Source organism: Ornithorhynchus anatinus, chromosome X1 (assembly GCF_004115215.2).
Source record: "Ornithorhynchus anatinus isolate Pmale09 chromosome X1, mOrnAna1.pri.v4, whole genome shotgun sequence".
NCBI classification, from domain to species: Eukaryota; Metazoa; Chordata; class Mammalia; order Monotremata; family Ornithorhynchidae; genus Ornithorhynchus; species Ornithorhynchus anatinus.
The window spans coordinates 99,745,254-99,767,568 of NC_041749.1; the positions used below are offsets into that span (position 1 = coordinate 99,745,254).

The 22,315-nt window shown below is 42.0% G+C and overlaps 1 protein-coding gene across 1 annotated transcript in view; it reads right to left on the reverse strand.

Annotated features, from left to right (window-relative positions):
* Positions 1-22,315, reverse strand: part of CNTN6 (contactin 6) — a 361,761-nt gene that overhangs the window by 206,770 nt on the left and 132,676 nt on the right. Inside the window, exons 3-4 of the mRNA XM_029049898.2 lie at positions 20,455-20,581; positions 8,957-9,132 (exon numbers count right to left, since the gene is read on the reverse strand). Coding sequence (XP_028905731.1) covers positions 8,957-9,132; positions 20,455-20,581 — 303 coding nt within the window. The remainder of the gene's footprint in view (positions 1-8,956; positions 9,133-20,454; positions 20,582-22,315) is intronic.

The following is a 22,315-nucleotide window of genomic DNA, read 5'->3' on the forward strand; positions in this document are numbered from 1 at the left end:
TGTCATCAGAATTACTTAATAAAATTTGGATCTCTTAAGTATGTTAACAATTCTAAAGAAATGTAGTCACAGGGTCTTTTTTTTCTATTGCAGTGCTATTTCATTTATTTTAATGGAAAAAGTCCTGATTTTGTTTTAATTTTTTTAAACAGTTCTACTTGAAATTCTTCAGACTAGAAATCCTCCATGGAAGATATTGATATAGTTACATAGCAACTCGAAATCACATAGAGTTGCTTCCGTTGTACTTTCACAAGAACTTCAAACAGAGCACTGGACTAAATAGAAGCTCAGTAAATATCTCGTGTATTTTTCAAAGACAAGCCTTTATCCACTACAGTGTCCTAACAGAAGCAGAAAAGAAAGTGGAGCTATTGAATACACTGCTGGCCAATATTCTCTCTTCCCCATTGGTTATATGTCTGCACACAGGGGTCCTGGCTATGGTAAAGCATCCTCAACTTCAAATAGCTGGAAGAGACTACCAACAGTGAGATCCTACAATACAGCTAGCTCAGCAGGGATTAAGGCAGTGTGCATGGCAGCATAGATTTAATCAATCAGTCAATCAGAGGTATTTATTGAGGATTTACTTTGTGCAAAGCACTATACTAAGCTCATGGGAGACTACAGCAGAATTAGGAGACATGATCTCCTGCCTTCCGGGAGTTTTGGGAAGCAGCGTGGCTCAGTGGAGAGAGCCTGGGCTTTGGAGTCAGAGGTCATGGGTTCGTATCCCTGCTCTGCCACTTGTCAGCTGTGTGACTGTGGGCAAGTCACTTAACTTCTCTGTGCCTCAGTTCCCTCATCTGTAAAATGGGGATTGACTGTGAGCCTCATGTGGGACAACCTGATTAGCCTGTATCTACCCCAGCGCTTAGAACAGTGCTCGGCACATACTAAGCGCTTAACAAATACCAACATTATTATTTACAATCCAGGGAAGGAGGTAGACACTCAAATGACAGGAGAGATTAACACATTGTAAAAAAAAATATGTGCTTAAATGCCAAAGTGAGAGGTTTGGGTACTTAAGGACTTGAGTGCCATGTTAGTTTTGAAGTGGCAGTTGAGGTAATAATGAAACAGCACAGCCTAGTGGATAGAAGGCAATCCGGTGAGTCAGAAGGACCTGGACTCTAATCCTGACTCTGCCACTTATCTGCTGTGTGACCATGGGCAAGTCATTTCACTTCTCTGTGCCCCAGTTACCTCATCTGTAAAGTAGGGATTAAGACTGTGACACAGACTGTGTCCAACCAAATTAGTTGTATTTACCCCAGCACTTAGCAGAGTGCCCGGTGTACAGTAAGTGCTTAACAAATACCATAAGACCATGGGAGAAGAGATTATAAATTAATCAAGGAAGGCTTTTTTGGAAGGGGTGCAATTTCAGAAGAGCTTTGAAGATGGGAAGAATAGTGATCTGTCATATGAAGGGGAAGGAAATTTGAGGCAGGAGGGCGGGTGGGAGCAATGGGTTGGTGGTGGGAGAAATGAGAATGAGGAACAGTGAATAGGCTAGCTTGAGAGGAATGAAGAGTATGAGCTGGGGTGGAGTAGGAGATGAAAGCAGTTCAGCAGTTAGGAGAGTGCTGATTGTCTTAAAAGTTAGAGCTCAGAGGTTTCTACTTAATGGAAAGAGGAGTGGGCAACCCGTGTGGGTTTTTGAATTGTGGGGAGGCAGATCCAGAATGACATTTTAGATTTAGGAAAGCAGCATAGCCTAGTAGAAAGAACATGGGACAGGGAGTCTGGAGATGTGTTCTTGTCTCAGCTTTCCCAGTGGTTTGCTGTGTGACCTTGGACAAATCACTTGACTTCCCTGTGCTCCAGTTTTCTCATCTGTAAAATGGGGAAAAAGATAGATTGATAACCCCATCTGGGACAGGCAGTATTTCTAAACTGATAATCTTGCATTTATCACAGTGTTTGGCACAAAGTGATCACTTACCAAGTATCATAATACTTATAGGTAGGAAACGTGAGAATAGATGAGAGAAGAATAGCCAAAAAGTGTCTGTGTGAAGAACTGAAGGGGTGATAGGCAAACTGGGAATGCAGAATAAGTAACATAAAGTTACAGAGGAAGCAGCTTGGCCAAATGGAACGAAAATAGGGTCTGGAGTCAAAAAAGATGGAGTCTAGTTCCAGCTCTGTCACTGCCCTGAGGCTTCATTGTGAATTTGGGCAAGTCATTAACCTCTCTGTATCACAGTTCCCTTATCTATGGAACGGGAAGGAGCTACTTGCTCTCCTCTCTCTTAGATTGTGAGCCTCATGTACAACCTGGACTGTGTCTGATAGGACTATCTTGCAGCTACACCAGCACTTAGCACCTAGTAAGTATTTAACAAACGCTAAAAGTATTATTATTTGATGGGAAGGTACAGTCTCCAATGGTGTGACCATGCAGTGAATGCTTGGGAGCCCGCTACAGTAGGCAGTCCAGTCTGGAGGGGAGCAAACAGAAGAAGAGATGCTCTTCTTGGCAAGGATTTCCACATAGATTATAATGGTGGAAGGGGAGGTAGAACCAACTCTGATGGCAGTGGTAGAAATGGGAATCATAACAGGGTTAGTGGCAGTGGGAGTGGCAACAGAACATCAGGAATAATGAGGAGAAGCAGTTAGAGAGGAGGAGCATGTCCTAAAGAAAGGAAACATAGACCCAGGAGTCAAGTGACCTCAGGCAAATCATTTAAACTTCTCTGGGCCTCAGTTTTCTCATCTGTAAAATGGGGATTCAATACCTGTTCTCTCTTTTACTTAGACTGTGAGCCCTGGCTGGGCCAGGGACTGTGCCCATCTGATGATCTATCTACCCCAGCGCTTAGTACACTGCTTGGTCCATGAGGCCTTCCCACACTAAGTCCCACCTCTCCTCATCTCCCACTTCCTTCTGCATTGCCCTGACTTGCTCCCTTTTCTCTTCCCTCTTCCCAGCCCCACAGCACTTATGTACATATCTGTAATTGATTTATTTGTATTGATGTTTGTCTCCCAGCTCCTAGAAGGTAAGCTCCTTGTGGGCAGGGAATATGTCAGTTTATTGCTGTATTGCACTCTCCCAAGCACTTAGTACAGTGCTCTGCACACAGTAAGCACTCAGTAAACACAATTGAATGAACAAATGCTTAACAATTACCACAAGTATTATTATTAGTTTGAGGAAGTAGTGAGACAGAAGAATCAATAAGTTCTACTGGGCTCATCTCAGCTCTCCATGACCAGATCTCTCCACTGCTTTCAGAGGCTTCCCTAAGACAGTTCTCATACAAGCCCTTTCCTGATTAGTTAAAAATGTAATCAATCAATGTTATGTACTGGGCACCTACTAAGTGGAGAACACTCTACTAAACAAATGCCTGGGAGACTACACCCGAAACATCCATGATTCTTACCCTCAAGAAACTTACCATCTTCTCCTTCAGTATCACTTTTTGGCATCTTTCTTTCTAGCCTCTTCAACTCTTCATGCCCTAGTCATTTAAATGCACTTTTGGAAGTTCTGTGGGTCATCGTTTAACAATCATCACTGGGATGATGTATAATAGAGAGGCATTTGTTAAAACTTCAATTCTCAACAAATTCCACCTTCAACTAACATCTTTATGAAGTGTGCTTCCCAAAACAGCCCCAACTGAAATCTTGGGTTTTATTCCAAGCACCCATCTAGATTTGCATGAAGATGGCATTTTAAATATCAATGACAAGTGCAGAGTTCTATCAAACAAGTGCAAAACAATTCATTAACGTGCATATGAAAGTTAAAAGTCTACAGCCAACCTTTACCACTAACCTCCTTGACAGATAAAAGAAATGCAAAACAGCTACAAGTAATTCTAAAAGTCAAAGCAGGTTTATCACTCCAGAATGCCACATTGATAACAGGAGGAGTCCTAAATGATTAGACACCCGCTGAGTCACTGAAGAGGAGAAAGGGAGACTTGAGTTAGAATCTAATTCAAGAATTTAATTTGATAGCTTTCTTAGTAACATAATTTTCCTACACGTATTGCATTTGTAGGAGGGTTACAGGGAGGATTGACTCCTACTGAGATACAAGGGTACAACATAAATATGAAGCAAGATTCAGCCTCTGATGACTGAAATCATAAGTTTAAGAGGTAAATTCCACTTCTGGGAGAAGTAAAGCCATGATAGTCAGAATCAATCAATCAATGGAGGACTGTCCTAAATGCTTGAAAGAATACAATACAAGCTAAAGACATGCATCGTCCTTGCTCTCAAGGAGCTTTTTCTGAGGGAAAATCAGTCCAAGGGAGGAAAGGTGTAGATGCTAAGGGGAATGGGATCTAAGCCCTGATGAATGAGTGTAATGTTAGAGTTTTGATATTCAGGGCACCTAAGAAGCTTGCGCGTGTGACATATCTCCTTCTCATTCACCACCCCTCCAGGTACCCCTCTTCCTTTTCCTAACTTCCCCCTTCCCTTGCTCCCATCAGCCATTCTCCTGGTTCAGACATAGATATTTGGAATGGAAGTGGAAGTTTGGGGGCATTCTGAATGCCCAGAACAACTCAGTTCAGTCCTCCATTGGTGTCCGCGTTAGTATATGTGAATTATTCCATCACCATGTAGTCTCTCTTCTCCAAATCATTGTAAATGCTTCCCTGTTTATGATTTGGGGCATAAACTTGAGAAAATATTTTAATTAATTTAAACTGTGGATGGTTGTCAATGTCCGGGGCAGTTCTTGCTGCATAACCACAGTGAGACCTTGGAGACGTTCCTTTCAGCAAAGCTAATACCACCATTGTTTAGAATTAATAATAATGTTGGCATTTGTTAAGCACTTACTATGTGCTAAACACTGTTCTAAGCGCTGGGGTAGATACAAGGTAATCAGGTCATCCTACGTAGGGCTCACAGTCTTCATCCCCATTTAACAGATGAGGTAACTGAGGCACAGAGAAGTTAAGTGACTTGCCCAAGGTTACACAGCTGACAAGCAGCAGAGCCAGGATTAGAACCCATGACCTCTGACTCCCAAGCCCACGCTCTTTCCACTAAGCCACTCTGCTTCTCCTAAGCAATTATTTGAATCATGTGAACAGTATAAGCAGCCAATCAATGCTATTTATTGAGCTTTTACTATCTGTACAGCACTGTACCATAAGCAGTTGGGAGAGTATAATACAACAGAGTTGATAGGTTTCCTGCCCACAAGGAGTTTACAGTCTAATTTGGTATTTGTTAAGCGCTTACTATGTGCAGAGCACTGTTCTAAGCACTGGGGTAGATACAAGGTAATCAGGTTGTCCCACGAGGGCTCACAGTCTTCATCCCCATTTTACAGATGAGGGAACTGAGGCACAGAGAAGTTAAGTGACTTGCCCATAGTCACACAGCTGTCAAGTGGCAGAGCCGGGAGTCTAGAGGAGGAGACAGACATTAAAATAAATTACAGCTGGGTGCATAATTACTGTAGGGGATATCAGTCCTTAAAGGGGACCAAGACAAGTGCAGCGAATCTGGAAAGTTTAACCAACCACTTTTTTCCCTGAATTGCAGCTTTTCTGCAGGAAGGTTTAAATAGGTTTAAAATATGGGAGGAAAACACCCCATTTCCTTGCTGGGCTTGTGTGATGCATGTGTACTGTCTGGATATAGCTCCCTGGTGGCAAAAATGCCATTTGAGGGTGGATCTGGAGAAGGTTCATGCCTAGGGTGGCTGACAGCCATGCCAATCAATCAATCAAGTACACAGAGTACACAGCCCTATGCCTATGAGGACCCAACAGTAAATGTCTTTGAAGATTCTAGGGGAGATGGGCTGGATACAGAGTTCCTGACCCTACAGCAAGTCTAAGATATTCTAGTTGTCATAGATACTACTACCAAGCAAAGACTCAGATCAGATGAGAAGCAAGGTGGCTCAGTGGAAAGAGCACGGGCTTGAGTCAGAGGTCATGGGTTCTAATTCTGACTCCGCCACTTGTCAGCTATGTGACCTTGGGCAAGTCACTTAACTTCTCTGTCCCTCAGTTCCCTCATCTGTAAAATGGGGATGAAGACTGTGAGCCCTTTGTGGGACAACCTGATTACCTTGTAACTACCCCAGCGCTTAGAACAGTGCTTGGCACATAGTAAGCGCTTAACAAATACCAACATTATTATTATTATTATAGATCTGTTCCTTATCATAAGATAGGTGACCAGAGGAGTAGAAGTAGTAGCAGTAATGATAATTTTTATTGAGCACCCACTTGGTACAATGTACTATTCTCAGTAATTAGAAAGTACAAAACAAAGTGACATTTTGCCTGGCTACAAGGTGCTTCACAGGGGAGACGAGTCCCAAGTTGGGTGGCATGATCTTGAATTTTTGACCTTCATGCCGCTCCTGAAAAGCAGGCAGTCAGCCCAATACGGAGGGGCAGAGAGGAGCGACCGGGCATGGAAGATCAGTGTCAGCCACAGGTAAGGAGAACCCTCTCCTGCTACCATACACCCTGCAGATGTGACTTCCTCTCACACCATTATTTCCATTGCAAGTTTAGGCTGCTCCCCAGCTAACGGAAATAACAGCGAAAGCTAGAGCAGCACGTGACAGGGAGGCCATACAGTGGCAGCAAGGGGGCTGCATAATACAGTGGCTGCCCCTAAGTCGTGGGGCTGGGTGCTGCTGCTGATCCCCCTCTACTGCTGCCTCTGTCACTCCACTTCTCTAGGCTAGATTGTTGTTGGTGTCCTTACTACTGCCCCTGCAGAGATGGTGAGCCCACCACCATGTCAGCATCACTCAGAAGTCCAATGCAGTGACCCAGTATGGAGGAGCAGAGCTGAGTCATCCAGACAATAGGTGCTAAATAATTACAGGAACAACAACTGACTGCTGTAGGTCAGAGAGATCATAGTCCTGCTGAATAGTTAACTTTGTGTAACTGTGCAAGAGTGTGTATGCTTGATTGTGTGTGTCTAGGTCTGTAAGTATTTGCCATCCTGGCCAAGTGTCTCTGTGCCTACCTGATTTCTCAGCCTGCCTCTCTCTCTCCCTCTCTCCCTCTCTCTCTCTTTTTCAGCCTCTTTCTCTCTTTCTATTTCTTTCTCAGTCTCTCTTTTTCTCTCTCTCTCTCTCTCTTTCTTGCTCTCTCTTACTGCCTTGCTTCCTTACCTCCTTTCCCCTTCCTGTCCACTGATTTGCCTTGAGTTCTGGAAAATATGGTCATTTTACTTCAAGTTCTGGGAAGAGGTGCAGGTTGTGCTTGTGTCTGCCTCTCCAGGGAATGTGCCCTGGAGAGACTCAGACTAAATATCCATATGGAAAATTCATTAAGGTATGTGAAATGGTGTCTCCTTCGCATGAAACATTATGATCAGGATTTTGCTTCCTGTTGTTTTTCCAAGTGATAACATTAGTTGAAATGCAGAGAATCAAGTACTGCAATTATCTTTGATTTTCATAATTCCAAATTTAGCCTATTTGACATATCTTACCGATCACTGGAGTATTTTCCTTTCTCTTTTTTATTCCAGTTAGCAGAAATGAATTCAGGCGATGCCTTTACCAGTGCTAAAAGCAATGGTCATGAAAGACAGCCTATTGCTTTCGGGTCACAAAAAACCAGGGCAAGAAGGAAGAAATTCAGCACACACATCAGAAAATGTAGTGAACTTTGCATCAAGAAAAAGTGTATGAACCAATACAACCTCTAATGTCTCCTTTATATAACCTTTGTGACATGAGATTTGCTATGAGAAATAGAACAAGATGAATAATTAATACATTTACTGATGTCTGAAATAGCTGCATAAGGTTGGCTTTCGACAGATGTTTTATTAATGAGGTTTGAAAACAATTGCATTTTCATAGTAAAAGACAGTGCAGACTTTCATATTAGGTCCCCAAAGGGGTGGCTCCCCAAGAAATCCCTTTTGAGAATGCCAGTGAAATTAAATCACCCCATGAAAATCGGAAAGATGGGTGGGAGACCAAAATACATTTTCCACTCGTTCAAATCAACATCCATAACTACAGCCAAACTAGCCTTTCACACAGATCTAGCTGGAAACATTTCAGCCATCTGCAACAACATATCCAGTATGCAAAAGGTAGTATATTTATTGTGCATTTGTTAATGTGCCAAAATGTCACAGAGGTAATTATTCGGATGACATTTATGGGTCGCCGCTGGACATCATTACAATAAATGTAGAGCCTGCATTTTGCAACAATTTTATTTCCCTCTACCATCTAGCTGGAGGATACATCATTGTTTTTTCTAAAAGAGAAGACTTCTCAATCAGGTTTCTCCTCTTAGCCAAAAAAGGCTAAACACAATTGCATTCTATTTTCTTTATTTCTTTATTTCTCTCTTTATTTTCAGTAGCTAGTAGTCAATCAGTCAGGTTAAGCAGTTAAATGGGCGATAACACTGAGCCCGGTTCTCTCCCCTGTAAAAGCTGTACAGTACTTTTCTCAAGCCAGTGCTGACTTCCGTGGAGCTAATGCATGCCCCCCACACTCAACCCTAGCACAATGCAAATATGTAGAAGATGAAGATGGGTAGGGGTGGGGAGAGGGACGCAGGAGGGGGAGGGAGATCGCACATTTGCTGTCTGGGGAGAAGTCTCTCCTGGAAGCAGCCTTAGCCTTCCTATATTGGAAAATGAGGGAGGGCGTAGCAAGAAGATTTCTTTCTCCATAACCCCTGAACATCGAAAAACCCTTAGGGGCAGAAGGCTCAGAATTAATACCTACAAAGAAACATTAATCAAGATGGAAAAAGAAGAGCCTATTAAAGGGGAATGCAATTCAAAGGAACACTGAAAAAAGAAATGAAATCGACATTCTTAATTATTCACCTGGCATAATTATTTTTCCTTTTGAGCATGTAATTGAGTAAGCTGACTGAAATCCAGGTGGCCTATTAAGTGGAAATCATTTCATGAAGAGATATAGAATGAGCACTTTTTTGTTCAAACTTACATGCAAATCGAAGCTTCGCCTTCCGGCTGAGAATTGTTCCAAACGAATTTGTAGCCAAACACCGATATGTTCCAAAGTCCTGATTTTTATGTGGGTTACTGATGACCAGGCTGCCTCCAACCAACCTGAAGTGATAACTCATGGTAAAATCGATATCTGTGCCATTTTGCTTCCACCTTGGAGGGGAAAAAAAATCAAATTACACTTATAATTTATTGATTCGATTCATACTTGCTTCAAGCAGTGTACTTTCATATTTCCTGCAACAATAAAAGTGTGGTCAAATATGTCCCAGTCATACAAACTTGTTGAAAGAAGATGTTAATGTTATCGTTAATGAAAATGTATGCTCCCTGAAGGCAGGGATCATGTCTACCAACTCTATTGTCTTATATTCTCCCAGGTGCTTACTTCAGTGCTGTGCCCACATAAGCTCTGGATAAATAGCATTCATCGATTGTTTTAAAGAAGAAGAGGTTAATGCTATTAATAACTTTTTTTTGAGAAACACTCATTGCTTATACAACTTTCAAAAACTAGGTGAAGAATTACAATGTAGGCAGAGTTTGAAGTTTGCAAAATCAAGGAGGGTACGAATAAGACGAACACCAAATTGCTGTACACCAAATCCCACACCACGAGGACAAAGGGGAGAACTTCCTAAACCTTAAAGGTGATAGGTTCAAAGCCCACAAAAGAAAACACTTTATTCACAAAGCATATGGAGTTCATTAACAAAGAAAAATATCATAAGCAAAAAAGATGAATAGCTTCCCAAAGGGTTTAGATAATTTCATGGACATTAGTTCCAAGATAGACTATTAGAGGGAATGTTAGGGATGGTAAAGGGTAAAAATCTAGGTATCAGGCAGTTCAGGAATGCAAAAAAGATAAACATAAGACAGATTCTTCAAGAGAAAATTTGGGAATGTTAAATGACACAGTCCCATGAAAATGAATGAAAAGGAATGCAACCATCATCTTCTTGGTTCCTTCTATAGGACACAAACCACCAAACTGACCATTGGTTTTATTCACTATGATATTTTGGATGTCCTTACATTCTGAAGGGTTCATATAGGGGAAAAGTTATACTTGAAATTGTTACTCCTTTATACCTTTTCCTGCAGTTACTTTAAAAATAACATATATTGAACCTGAACCCATACAATTGATATTACAAAATAGAATGTCAAAAATGATTTTGAGATAGAAATATGAAAAGAGTTCACTGTAAATGGCAGGAAGAAAGCAAAGATTTTATAATTCCAGTTTCAGACTGATAAAGCAACAATAATAACCTGGCTGTTTTAGAAGATGATTTATCTCTGTTAGTCTGTTACTTGGAAAATTAATCATGTTGATAATATTTTGGAGGTACTTAGAAATGTCAAACTAAAATTATACTTCAAATAAAACAAATACAGCTCTACAGGCTTTATTGTAGGAAGTGAAAAGTCTTATGTCTTAACCATTAGTCACCTCAACCCTCCTCTAATAAGTGAATTAACTTACTGAAGTGCCATACACAGGCTTATTTATTTTATAGGAGGAATGATTAGTTTTAGAAATTAAACTCCTTCAGAAAACCAAGCTCACCTTTATAAACTATACAGCCTGATAAAACAACACACACATATATGTTGAGAAAAAAACTCTTTAACTTGAATTCAGAGTTGAAATTCAATCACGAAATTAACAGTGGCCACCCAAAATAGTAGCCTTCTCCTGGTAATTTGGTAGTGAGAAGCATTTGAAGGAGAGAGAAAACATTTTGCAAAATTATTCTGAATGTCATCGAATGGTTCAGTAACATCTCGTAACAACATACTGGGGAAGCTTGACAAATATGTTCAATGGAAGACAAGGAACATAGACTTAGATGAATGTATGCCCTTTTAAAGGGGAAAAGTGATTGATCAAATATCAAATTAATGGCTAGCTCTGAACATTCCTGAAGCTCTAAGTAATTTAGCTTGAACCAGTCCAACATATTTGCAAGTTGCTTAAAAAAGCATCAGTAAAACCGTCACATTTAGCTTAGCTGCAGTTATTACCAATTTAGCTGCTAAAATTCTCATGTCTCTATTCATTTTCTATATTTATCAAGAAAAGCATGATTGAGATTGCAGCCTTGTCCCAAAGCCGTTGTTAGGAAGCAAGCAAATTCTGCACTAGAGGGCAATACACTAGTTCATAATTTGCTTAAAGTGCACGATTTTGGACCCTGATTCTCCCTTTAGTTTTCAAAGCAAAGGATATACTGATATTTCATTTGCCAGCTCTCTTTAATTTTGAAATCAATCACTGAAATAACTGCTGTCATCATTACATGGTCCTAATTAAGCTCTATAATTGTTTTTCAACACAAATACAAAGTTGTTGGCTTAGCTGCAGCAAATGAATTTTTCACAGGATCCCCATAATCATTCCAATCACTATGGTACAATGATTATTAAACTGTGTGCAGAGATCAGGGGTTCAACTCCTGGTGTGGGCTGGGTCCTAATTGAATCAATGAAGGACTAATGAGTATTAATGATTTCGTGTGATTGTCATACACACAGTTAATGATAGCACCAAATAGCTAATAATATTTTCTAATATCAGGTATGAAATAAGGCTTAAAAGATTATTTCAAACCATTCCTATTAAAGTCATATTAATCCTAGTGTGGCCTCATGGATTGAAGTGTTTTATGATTAAAGCCAGACCTCTTGACTGACATGTCTCACAATAACCCAAACACCAATTATTCATATCTAGTGGTCAGTCTGCTAGCCTGAATGATTTCTCCTCTGCTTATGTGCTTATTTTCATTCTTGGAGGCTCAGGGCAATGAATGGGTTGCTTGATCAGGGTGACCCTCCAAACTATGATAAACCATTCAACAGGCCACACCAAAGAAAGGGGCCTACTCATTTGGTTACATCGGATGATGGAGTCTCCCTCTCACTAACAGCCATGGGTGAGCTTCAGTCCAGTCCCCAAAACTTTGGGGCCGAGACCCTGAGAAAAGGAATTTATTATGGTGCTGGTGGTTTCCACAGAGCTCTCTTCCCATTCATCCAATCAAACAATCAGTGGTATTCACTGAGTGCTTAGTTTGTACAGAGCACAGTACTAAGCACTTGATAGAGTACAGAGAATTAGTAGATTTGATCCCTGGGTTCAAGGAGCTGACATATCCCTGCTTGTTGCCACTGGGGCAACAAGCATGTGAACAACTTTCTGGAATCCTGAATTAGATTCATAGGTCTACATTTATAGGATGAAAAACTGTAAAATGAGTTGGATGCCACGAACATCTGGGAAAAGTGACTAGCTATGCTTTCTAAATTTCCAGCTGTGGAAAGGGGTGGGAATAAGTGGCTGATGGCATCTCTTGAGGATTTTGGTCTAATGGATTTGATTTTGATTAGACCTAAGCCCACCACCATTGGCATGTATAGACTAGTTGGCAACATGATGGACACCAAGTCCTCAGCTTCACTTCAGTAGTGTACAAACAGTCTGAGTTCCTCTAGTTTGTATTATTAAGAACAAAATATGATGCATGGATCATGATTCATAGGGTAAATGTAATGGCAAGTTCAAAGGTTAATGGAACCCACTTGTAATCTAAAAAGCACAACCAATTATCTGACTGTTTCCAGGTAACATTAGGAGGAAAGTACATTTTTTTTTTCCAATTTAGTACATGAGGGCTGGAAAACATTAAATGAAGGTCAGGACAATGGCTATATTTGGGGAAACTAGACTACTAGTAGTGGCTAGACTACTGTGTCAGCCTTCTCTCTGACATCGCTTCCTCCTCTCTCGCCCCGCTCCAGTCTATTCTTCACTCCGCTGCCCGGCTCATCTTCCTGCAGAAACGATCTGGGCATGTCACTCCCCTTCTTAAACAACTCCAGTGGTTGCCTATCGACCTCCGCTCCAAACAAAAACTCCTCACTCTAGGCCTCAAGGCTCTCCATCACCTTGCCCCTTCCTACCTCTCCTCCCTTCTCTCTTTCTACCGCCCACCCCGCACGCTCCGCTCCTCTGCCGCCCACCTCCTCACCGTCCCTTGGTCTCGCCTATCCCGCCGTCGACCCCTGGGCCACGTCCTCCCGTGGTCCTGGAACGCCCTCCCTCCTCACCTCCGCCAAACTGATTCTTCCCCTCTTCAAAACCCTACTTAAAACTCACCTCCTCCAAGAGGCCTTCCCAGACTGAGCTCCTCTTCTCCCTTTACTCCCTCTACCACCCCCCCTTCACCTCTCCGCAGCTAAACCTTCTTTTCCCCCTTTTCCCTCTGCTCCCCCCCCCTCCCTTCCCATCCCCTCAGCACTGTACTCGTCTGCTCAACTGTATATATTTTTATTACCCTATTTATTTTGTTAATGAAATGTACATCGCCTTGATTCTATTTAGTTGCCATTGTTTTTATGAGATGTTCTTCCCCTTGACTCTATTTATTGCCATTGTTCTCGTCTGTCCGTCTCCCCCGATTAGACTGTAAGCCCGTCAAATGTCAGGGACTGTCTCTATCTGTTGGCGACTTGTTCATTCCAAGCTCTTAGTACAGTGCTCTGCACATAGTAAGCGCTCAATAAATACTACTGAATGAATGAATGAATGAATGAATGAAACTACATCTTTTTGAATGCACATCTGAGGGTCAGGGTTGTGGTGACAATCCAAGATGCAGTCCTCATCCTACTCTCAGCTTGTCCAGACTCTGGAGTGCCAGTGGGATGCAAGATTGGGCTGAGAGCTGGAAATTGCCCAAATGGCATTTGTCAAACAAGAGAACATCCTAATGACAAAGTACACAGGAATGGTTCAAAGGCATGACTCATGGTCCTGGGGACTTCCAAAAATATCAGCCCTACCAGCACTTTCTAACCATTATCAACTTTAGAGTGACACAATGTTAGGTTTGCGTCAGGATGCCTGAGTCAAAAATGGAGTTCTACAGGAAAATCCTGATCAAAACATGGAACTGGCCCATCCAGACAAGGCTTAACTGCTCCCCGAGAAAATGATTAATCCTGGAAACTCAATGTTCTCCAAAAATCTTTTCAACAACTCACCTATCAAGATTAAGAAGAAATTTTAAATAGATGTTCTCTCAGTTTTGTGTTTAGCTCTATCTTAAACAACAAACCAATTTTTAGAACTGTCTTTTTATTGGGCCCTAGTCACACTGTTAAATAATTGTACAGATATTTATTCTTGATCTTTAAGTATAGAAATTTGACTTTAAAAAAAAAAGGTGTGTGTGTCTTTGAGGAAAAGTCAATCTGTACCATAAAGGGCATTCATTCATTCATTCATTCATTCAATAGTATTTATTGAACGCTTACTATGTGCAGAGCACTGTACTAAGCACTTGGAATGAACAAGTCGGCAACAGATAGAGACAGTCCCTGCCGTTTGACGGGCTTACAGTCTGATCGGGGGAGACGGACAGACGAGAGCAATGGCAATAAATAGAGTCAAGGGGAAGAACATCTCGTAAAAACAATGGCAACTAAATAGAATCAAGGCGATGTACATTTCATTAACAAAATAAATAGGGTAATAAAAATATATACAGTTGAGAGGACGAGTACAGTGCTGAGGGGATGGGAGGGGGGGGGGGAGCAGAGGGAAAAGGGGGAAAAGAAGGTTTAGCTGCGGAGAGGTGAAGGGGGGGTGGTAGAGGGAGTAGAGGGAGAAGAGGAGCTCAGTCTGGGAAGGCCTCTTGGAGGAGGTGAGTTTTAAGTAGGGTTTTGAAGAGGGGAAGAGAATCAGTTTGACGGAGGTGAGGAGGGAGGGCGTTCCAGGACCGTGGGAGGACGTGGCCCAGGGGTCGATGGCGGGATAGGCAAGACCAAGGGATGGTGAGGAGGTGGGCAGCAGAGGAGCGGAGCGTGTGGGGTGGACGGTGGAAAGAGAGAAGGGAGGAGAGGTAGGAAGGGGCAAGGTGATGTAGAGCCTTGAAGCCTAGAGTGAGGAGTTTTTGCTTGGAGTGGAGGTTGATAGGCAACCACTGGAGTTGTTTAAGAAGGGGAGTGACATGCCCAGATCGTTTCTGCAGGAAGATGAGCCGGGCAGCGGAGTGAAGAATAGACTGGAGCGGGGCGAGAGAGGAGGAAGAAAATGTTTATGGGTGGGGAGAGGAAAATTCATTAAAGGTACATGAAAATGTGATGCACCTTCTTGTTTGAATCATGGAAATGAAAAGACTCTTTCTTTTCTCCTTTATCTGCTATCAATTCTAAGGATCTATTGGAGATGAAATGTCCTCCACCTTTGTCCCTTGACTGAAAGTTATTTACCCAGGGTAATCATCATCCACTTATGCCTATGTGGCAATCTTGGGGGCATGCAGTTTTTCCCCATCAGTTAAAGCCACCCAAAAATGTAGTGGTCAGGAAGGAGAATACCTCCAACTGGAGAGAGTCAAGGTCTGTCTTAAACAGCAGGTAAAGGAGGTTAAGGATGGTACCACTGTAGTTTACTCATCCCAGCACAAACCAAAGACATATTTTTGAGGAACTTCTCTGGCATTGTTTTTTCTTCACACAAATCCTGCTCCTTGTTCCCAAGACAAGGAGCATATTTTCCCAGGCATCTCCTACCAACCCACCTCTCTCTACTTGCTAGCTGCTCCAGTCAGACATTAACCGCTTACCTCCCAGACCAGAGTACAGTGCTATCCCAATCTCATTTATTGACACAAATCTCTGTGTGGAAGAAGGGGTGGAAGATGGGGATTTGGGGATTTGGTCAGGGAGTGGGGTGGGGGGTCACACAGGTTCAAACAGCCCTTCCAGTATTTCATATCATGCTCCCCCTCCCCACCCCACACTCCAAATCGAGGTTAGAAAACACAATCCCCAGCTGTTAATTTCTGCCTTCTAGTAGTACACAGTATAGTAGTGTCACCTTAGTTAGCATTTCTCTCTCTGTGAATCTCATTGAACTATGCATTTCAGCATTATTCTTGCTATTTGATCCACACATTAGCACAAAGTGTATGCTAGGGAGTTGTCCTTAAAAATTTGTGCATCACTAAAAGTTCAAAAGATTTGGTTTCAGCTTTTGATCCTGACTCGGGGCTCAGTAATAATAATAATAATAATGTTGGTATTTGTTAAGCGCTTACTATGTGCCGAGCACTGTTCTAAGCGCTGGGGTAGACACAGGGGAATCAGGTTGTCCCACGTGGGGCTCACAGTCTTAATCCCCATTTTACAGATGAGGGAACTGAGGCACCGAGAAGTTAAGTGACTTGCCCAAAGTCACACAGCTGGCAAGTGGCAGAGCAGGGGTTTGAACCCATGACCTCTGACTCCAAAGCCCGTGCTCTTTCCAGCGAGCCACTCTGCTTCCAGTAAACGTTATCAAACCTCGGCTTCCCTGACTCTGTCCTCTCCTGGTTCTCCTCTTATCTAATAATGTTGGAATTTGTTAAGCGCTTACTATATGCCAAGCACTGTTCTAAGCGCTGGGGTAGATACAGAGTAATCAGGTTGTCCCACGTGAGGCTCACAGTCAATCCTCATTTTACAGATGAGGGAACTGAGGCACAGAGAAGTGAAGTGACTTGCCCACAGTCACGCAGCTGACAAGTGGCAGAGCCGGGATTCGAACTCATGACCTCTGACTCCCAAGCCCGTGCTCTTTCCACTGAGCCACGCTGTCTCAGTCCAACAATTGAGTAAAGAAGTGCTCTAGCCAAGAGATGAAGGGAGAACTCCTTAGGCTTCCTTAGACTGTGAGCCTCATTTGGTGGGACAGGGACTGTGTCCAACCTGATAAACCTATATCTACTCCAGTGCTTAGAACAGTGCTTGGCACATAGTAAGCACTAAACAAATGCCATTAAAAAGGGAAGGGGGAATCGCCACATTTGGTTCTGCCAAATGTGGTAAAGTGTTCCAGGAAATTGTGGGGTATTCAAATCATGATCTGGCATCTCTTTTCACCCACCCCTAAAGTCAGCCGTTTGGGGTTTCCTGCTTCTAAGTATGTGCATCTAGAGGTGGATCCAGAGGCTCTGCAGTACGTGTGAGGATTTCTTTGAATCAATCAATAATTTTTATCAAACACCTGCTTGTTGTTTTATGGTTTCATGGTATTTTTTTAAGCACTTACTATGTGTCAAACACTATTCTAAGCACTGGGGTAGATACAAGTTAATGAGGTTGGACACAGTCCCTGTCCCGCATGGGGCTCACTGTCTAAGTTGGAGGGAGAACAGAAGCATAGAGAAGTTAAGTGACTTGTCCGTGGTCACACAGCAAACAACTGGCAGAGCCGAGGCTAGAAACCAGGTCCTCTGACTTCCAGGCTCATGCTCTTTCCACTAGGACATACACTGTACTAAGCATTTGAGAAAGAACAATAGTGGTAAATCATAGCGTCCTTGTCCTCCAGAAGTTAGCGTAGCTTAGTGGAAAGAGCACGGGCTTCAGAGTTGGAGGTCATGAGTTCTAATTCAGGCCTTGCCACTTATCAACTGTGTGACTTTGGGCAAGTCACTGAACTTCTCTGTGCCTCAGTTACCTCATCTGTAAAATGGGGATTAAGTCTGTGAGCCCCACGTGGGACAACCTGATTAACTTGTATCTACCCCAGCACTTAGAACAGTGCTTGGCACATAGTAAGTGCTTAACAAATATCCTTATTATTATTATTATTAATAATAATATGGGGGACAGAGATGGAAGAAATTACTGATAGAAACACTGGAAAGATGGAAACACTGGAAAGATGGATAGATGACTGTATAAATGTTTAAACAACATCAATCCATGATATTTACTGTGTGCACTTTGCAGAATATGTTACAGTAGAGTTGGGAGACACAATCACTGTTCACAAGAATCTTATAGTACAGTGAGTAAATCAATTAGTAATAATAATAATTAAGGTATTTGTTAAGCACTTACTAGGTGTTAAGCCCTGTTCTAAGCACTGGGTTAGATACAAGCTAATGAGGTTGGACCCAGTCCCTGTCCCACATGGGGCTCAAAATCTCAATCCCCAGTCTACAGATGAGGTAACTGAGGCCCAGAGAAGTTAAGTGATGTGCCTAAGATCACACAGCAGACAAATGGTGGAGTGAAGATTAGAACCTAGGTCCTTCTGACTCCCAGGCCTGTGTTCTATCCCCTAAGCCATGCTGCTTAGGTGATTAACTGTGATTGCTTAGGTGACAGTTGGGAGAATGTGAGCAGAAGAGAATGAATCCCAGGATGCCTCCTGAAGAAGGTGGGAATTCAGGAGAGGTTTGAAGATGGGGTAAGCTTTGGTCTGGAAGATTTGAAGGGAGAGAGAGTTCAAGTCAAGAGGATGGCTGTGAATAAAATGTCGGTGTGAAATGAGATATAGTGGAAGGAGAGCGATAGAATAAGTTAAAGACAGAGATAGAGAGCTGATGGAGTGCCTTAAACCAATGGTCAGGAATCAGGTCCAGCAGAAGCATGTTTTAATGAATAGAACGCAGGCCTGGGAATCAGAAGGACCTGGGTTCTAATACCAGCTCCATCACTGTGTGACCTTGGGCAACTCACTTAACTTATCTGTGCCTCAGTTACCTCATTGGTAAAATGGGGATTAAGACTTTGAGCCCCATGTGGGACACAGACTGTGTCCAACCTGATTAGTTTGTACCTGCCCTGGCTTGTAGTACAGTCCTTGGCACACAGTAAGCACTTAACAAATAGCATTAAAACCTAGGCAGGAAAAAAAAGGAGTTTCTGCTTGATGTGGTGAAAAGTGGGTAGCCATTGGAGGCTTCTGACATGAGTAGAATGATTTTTGGAAAAATGAGAATGGACTGAAGAGGGGAGAGGCTGAAGGCTCAGAGATGCATAGAGTTGCCTAGCCAGGATACAGGTAAGCATCTAGAACAGGATAGTGAGCCATTTTTATGGACAAGAAGAGGTGGATTTGAGAATGTGGAGGAAAAACAGGATTGAAAATCACACGGTCAACAGAAATGACACTGAATGCTCACAGATATGTATGAACCTAGTTCAAGAGAAGATTAAAATATATCTGCTCTCCCTCCTGTAGCTCTGGCTCTGTGGTATGTTATTTCACTCTGGACAGGAGAAAATGACTCAGTGCTGATTTATGAGGTACAAAAACAGATTTTTATGCCCTTTCAATTATTCATTAGATCTACAATCTCATTCTTCTGATATTCTACCATTAAAAGTAAGGTTTGTATTTTATACAATGAGTAGGAAGTGAATAGGGGGTAGGTAGGCAGCCTGTTTAGATAATCCCAGACTAAACTATTACATGATCATTAACTCTCTGGTTGATTTGGGGATGGAATGAAACAGACAAACCAATCGAATTTTCTAAAGATTTTTGCCTTTAAAATAGTTTTAAAATTAAGGTGGAACTCAGACTTTCCAAAACAGAAAGAAATCAGCCCTCTAATAACACCTTTCCGTTGGTTAGGCATTTTCTTTCAAATAATGGTAGAAATTAATTGTTAGTAGCTAAATGAAGAGTTTTAACATCCTTAATTTAAGAAGGAAGAAAGTGACTTTTGATGTTCTTATCGTACCCCCTTCAATCCTACTGTAGTTTTCATTTTACTATTAATCAATTTGTTTGCAAAAGGGCTTTGTTTGACTGGAAGGATTGCCACTGCGTATCTGGGGTGAGGTGCTCTGGCCATAATGACAAAGGGAAAACTCAATAATTTAGCATGACTAGTGAGAGAGCTGGACTTGAGTAGGAGGTAGTGGTAACAATTAAGCTGGAGCTAAGCAGTCAATAAGATTGATCTTTTTGTTTACATCTTCAAATGAGTATTGTTTCATGACTAACTGGAATTACTCTTTTGCAACTTTTGTCTGTTTTATTCTAAAGTCTCCACAGAAAATCAGATAGCTTCTTTTTTTTTCCATTTATATGCTAGGACTGGTGTTCTCAGCACTAATATTCAGCTGATGTTTGGTTAATATGCAACCAGGCTAAGTCACAACCCAAAAGGGACCACAGAAGGATAAATTCACACTTATTAAATACATGCAAAATTGGATGGGTTTGCGGCTTGGCTCTGGGTAGCGGAAGTAAATCCAGTCAGAGCTTTAGGAATTTGTTTTAATATTGAGCCTGAGAAAATGCTGTGGAGATTTTTTTTCTTGCCTAGCATATGAAAACACACTAAATGCTTGGTGATAATGAGGCTTATCTCTACATTCATTGATCATTATTAAACACTCTCTTGCTTAAAATTCATACGTTCCTTCAGAAATGAACATACATTTTTGTACACTTAACATTTGGATTGAAGCTTGAGGGAGGAAAGTGAACTATTTATTTCAGATATGCCTTACTTCACTATGAACTGACAAATATTGTATATTGTAAATATATTGCAAATTGGCTCACTCAGTTCAGAGTTGTTTACCTAAAATATCTGAAGGTGGCTTTTTAATGTTATCAAATTCCAGCAAACGTTTCCATAAACACTGTGACTGGATGCAGGTTCTCACCTGTAATATGGTGATGGGTATCCATTAGCTGTGCAATTGAGGATAACTTTGGAATTCTTCCCATTCAAAGAGTAAGTGATGTCATAAGGCTCCTGGACAAAGATAGGGCCATGAAGGACACCGTCGCCTGTGGAAAAAATAAATACTAATGTAAGATAAGACTCCCTCATGTACTTCTGAATGGCCTAAACTCATTTATTTCCTTTGAATTGAATCATAGGATGAATAATAATAAGTATCATTTAGTAATGTGCCAAGAAAGCACTGTATTAAAAGATGGGGCAGATTATTAGTATTATTGTATATATGAAGCTTACTACATGTCAAGCACTGTTCAAAGTACCGGGGAAGGTAGATGATAACCAGATCCAACACAGTTCCTGAGCCACATGGGGCTCATGGTCCAAGGGGGAGGGAGAAAAAATCCATTTTACAGATGAGGAAACAGGTCCAAAGAATTTAAGTGATGTGTCCAACATCTCGGAGCAAGTTGGAGGCAGAGCAGGGATTAGAATGCAGGTCTCCTGATTTCCAGGTCCCCTGACTCCAATTCATTCAATCATATTTATTGAGCATTTACTGTGTACAGAGCACCACACTAAGCACTTGGAAAGTACAATTCAGTAATGGAGACAAGCCCTGCCCACACCAGGTTTAAGGCCCATGCTTTTTCTACTTGACTGTGACGGGGGCTTAATTTTTGGCTTCATGTGGCAAAATCTTGGTCTATCCTTCCGGTGCCCATCCACCAATTTTCTGTGAAATGCTGTCTGCAACACAGGTGATTTTGGCTTCCTGAGATTTGCCTGATTGGAAGGGCAAGAAGGCATCGCTTTCTGGAGCACTGCTGCTATGTAGTCTTCTTTTAGTCTCTTTATGACCACATAATGTGTCTTATTTTTCCTATTTCTATTACAGCTGACAGATACCGTTACTGGGCAATGATCTATTAGGGAACCACTCAATCCTATCTGGTGATATGTGTGTCTGTGGGTATATTTGGGCACCATGAAGCCAATATAATTTTATGGACAGTGATGATCATGTTTGGCAAATTCCAAGATTGATCATTTTGGAGGTGGCTTTACAAGACAACTATTTCCTTCTGAACCAGCATAGCATAGTGGAAAGAGCCCAGGGTAGAAGGGGAAAAAAAATATTTTCTGCTTTCCTTCCCACTCGTTAGCTGCTATATTTTTGCTTCCCCTATCCCCAACTGCCCAGCTCCCGACAAAGAAAAAAAATTCTACAGGGCTTTACAGAGAAGCCAGAGAAAAGCTGCAGGAGAAAAGAATACTTTTTGCTTTTGCTCCTACTTCGAAATGTATGGAAATTTCTCCAGGCTTGTAAGGGGAATAAAACATCACTCTCCCTTCCACCCTAAACTACAGTGATTGTGACCAGTCTGCTCCCTTCCCATTCCTATGGGACTGGTCATTACGAGACCTAGGAAACAGAGTGCTTGCTGCCAAGAGAAGCAGGCTATAGTTGGGTGTTGAGTGCACACCAAACCCACCTTCCTGCATTTAAAACCATAGGGGATTACATCAGTGATGAAGAGGACTAAACAGGCAGATTTGCCCACCCAGCAGATCCTGCCTAGTAGAACCAGAGGAGGGGGTGGGAGGGACTGATCCTGAATCAGTGTTCAGTTGGAAGAATCTGAACAACAAAGGTGTCCTAGAAGCCTTTCATCTGTGGACCCTATTGTGTACCTGGTCTGAACACCTAGAGAGACTCTTAACTGGTCTGCTTTGAACTGAGTTGCTGTGTAGAGTGGGGAGTCCCTCTCCTACCACTAACTGGAGCCCTGGAAGAAAGGCTTGTACATTTCCCAGTTAGCTCAACATTCAGATCAACC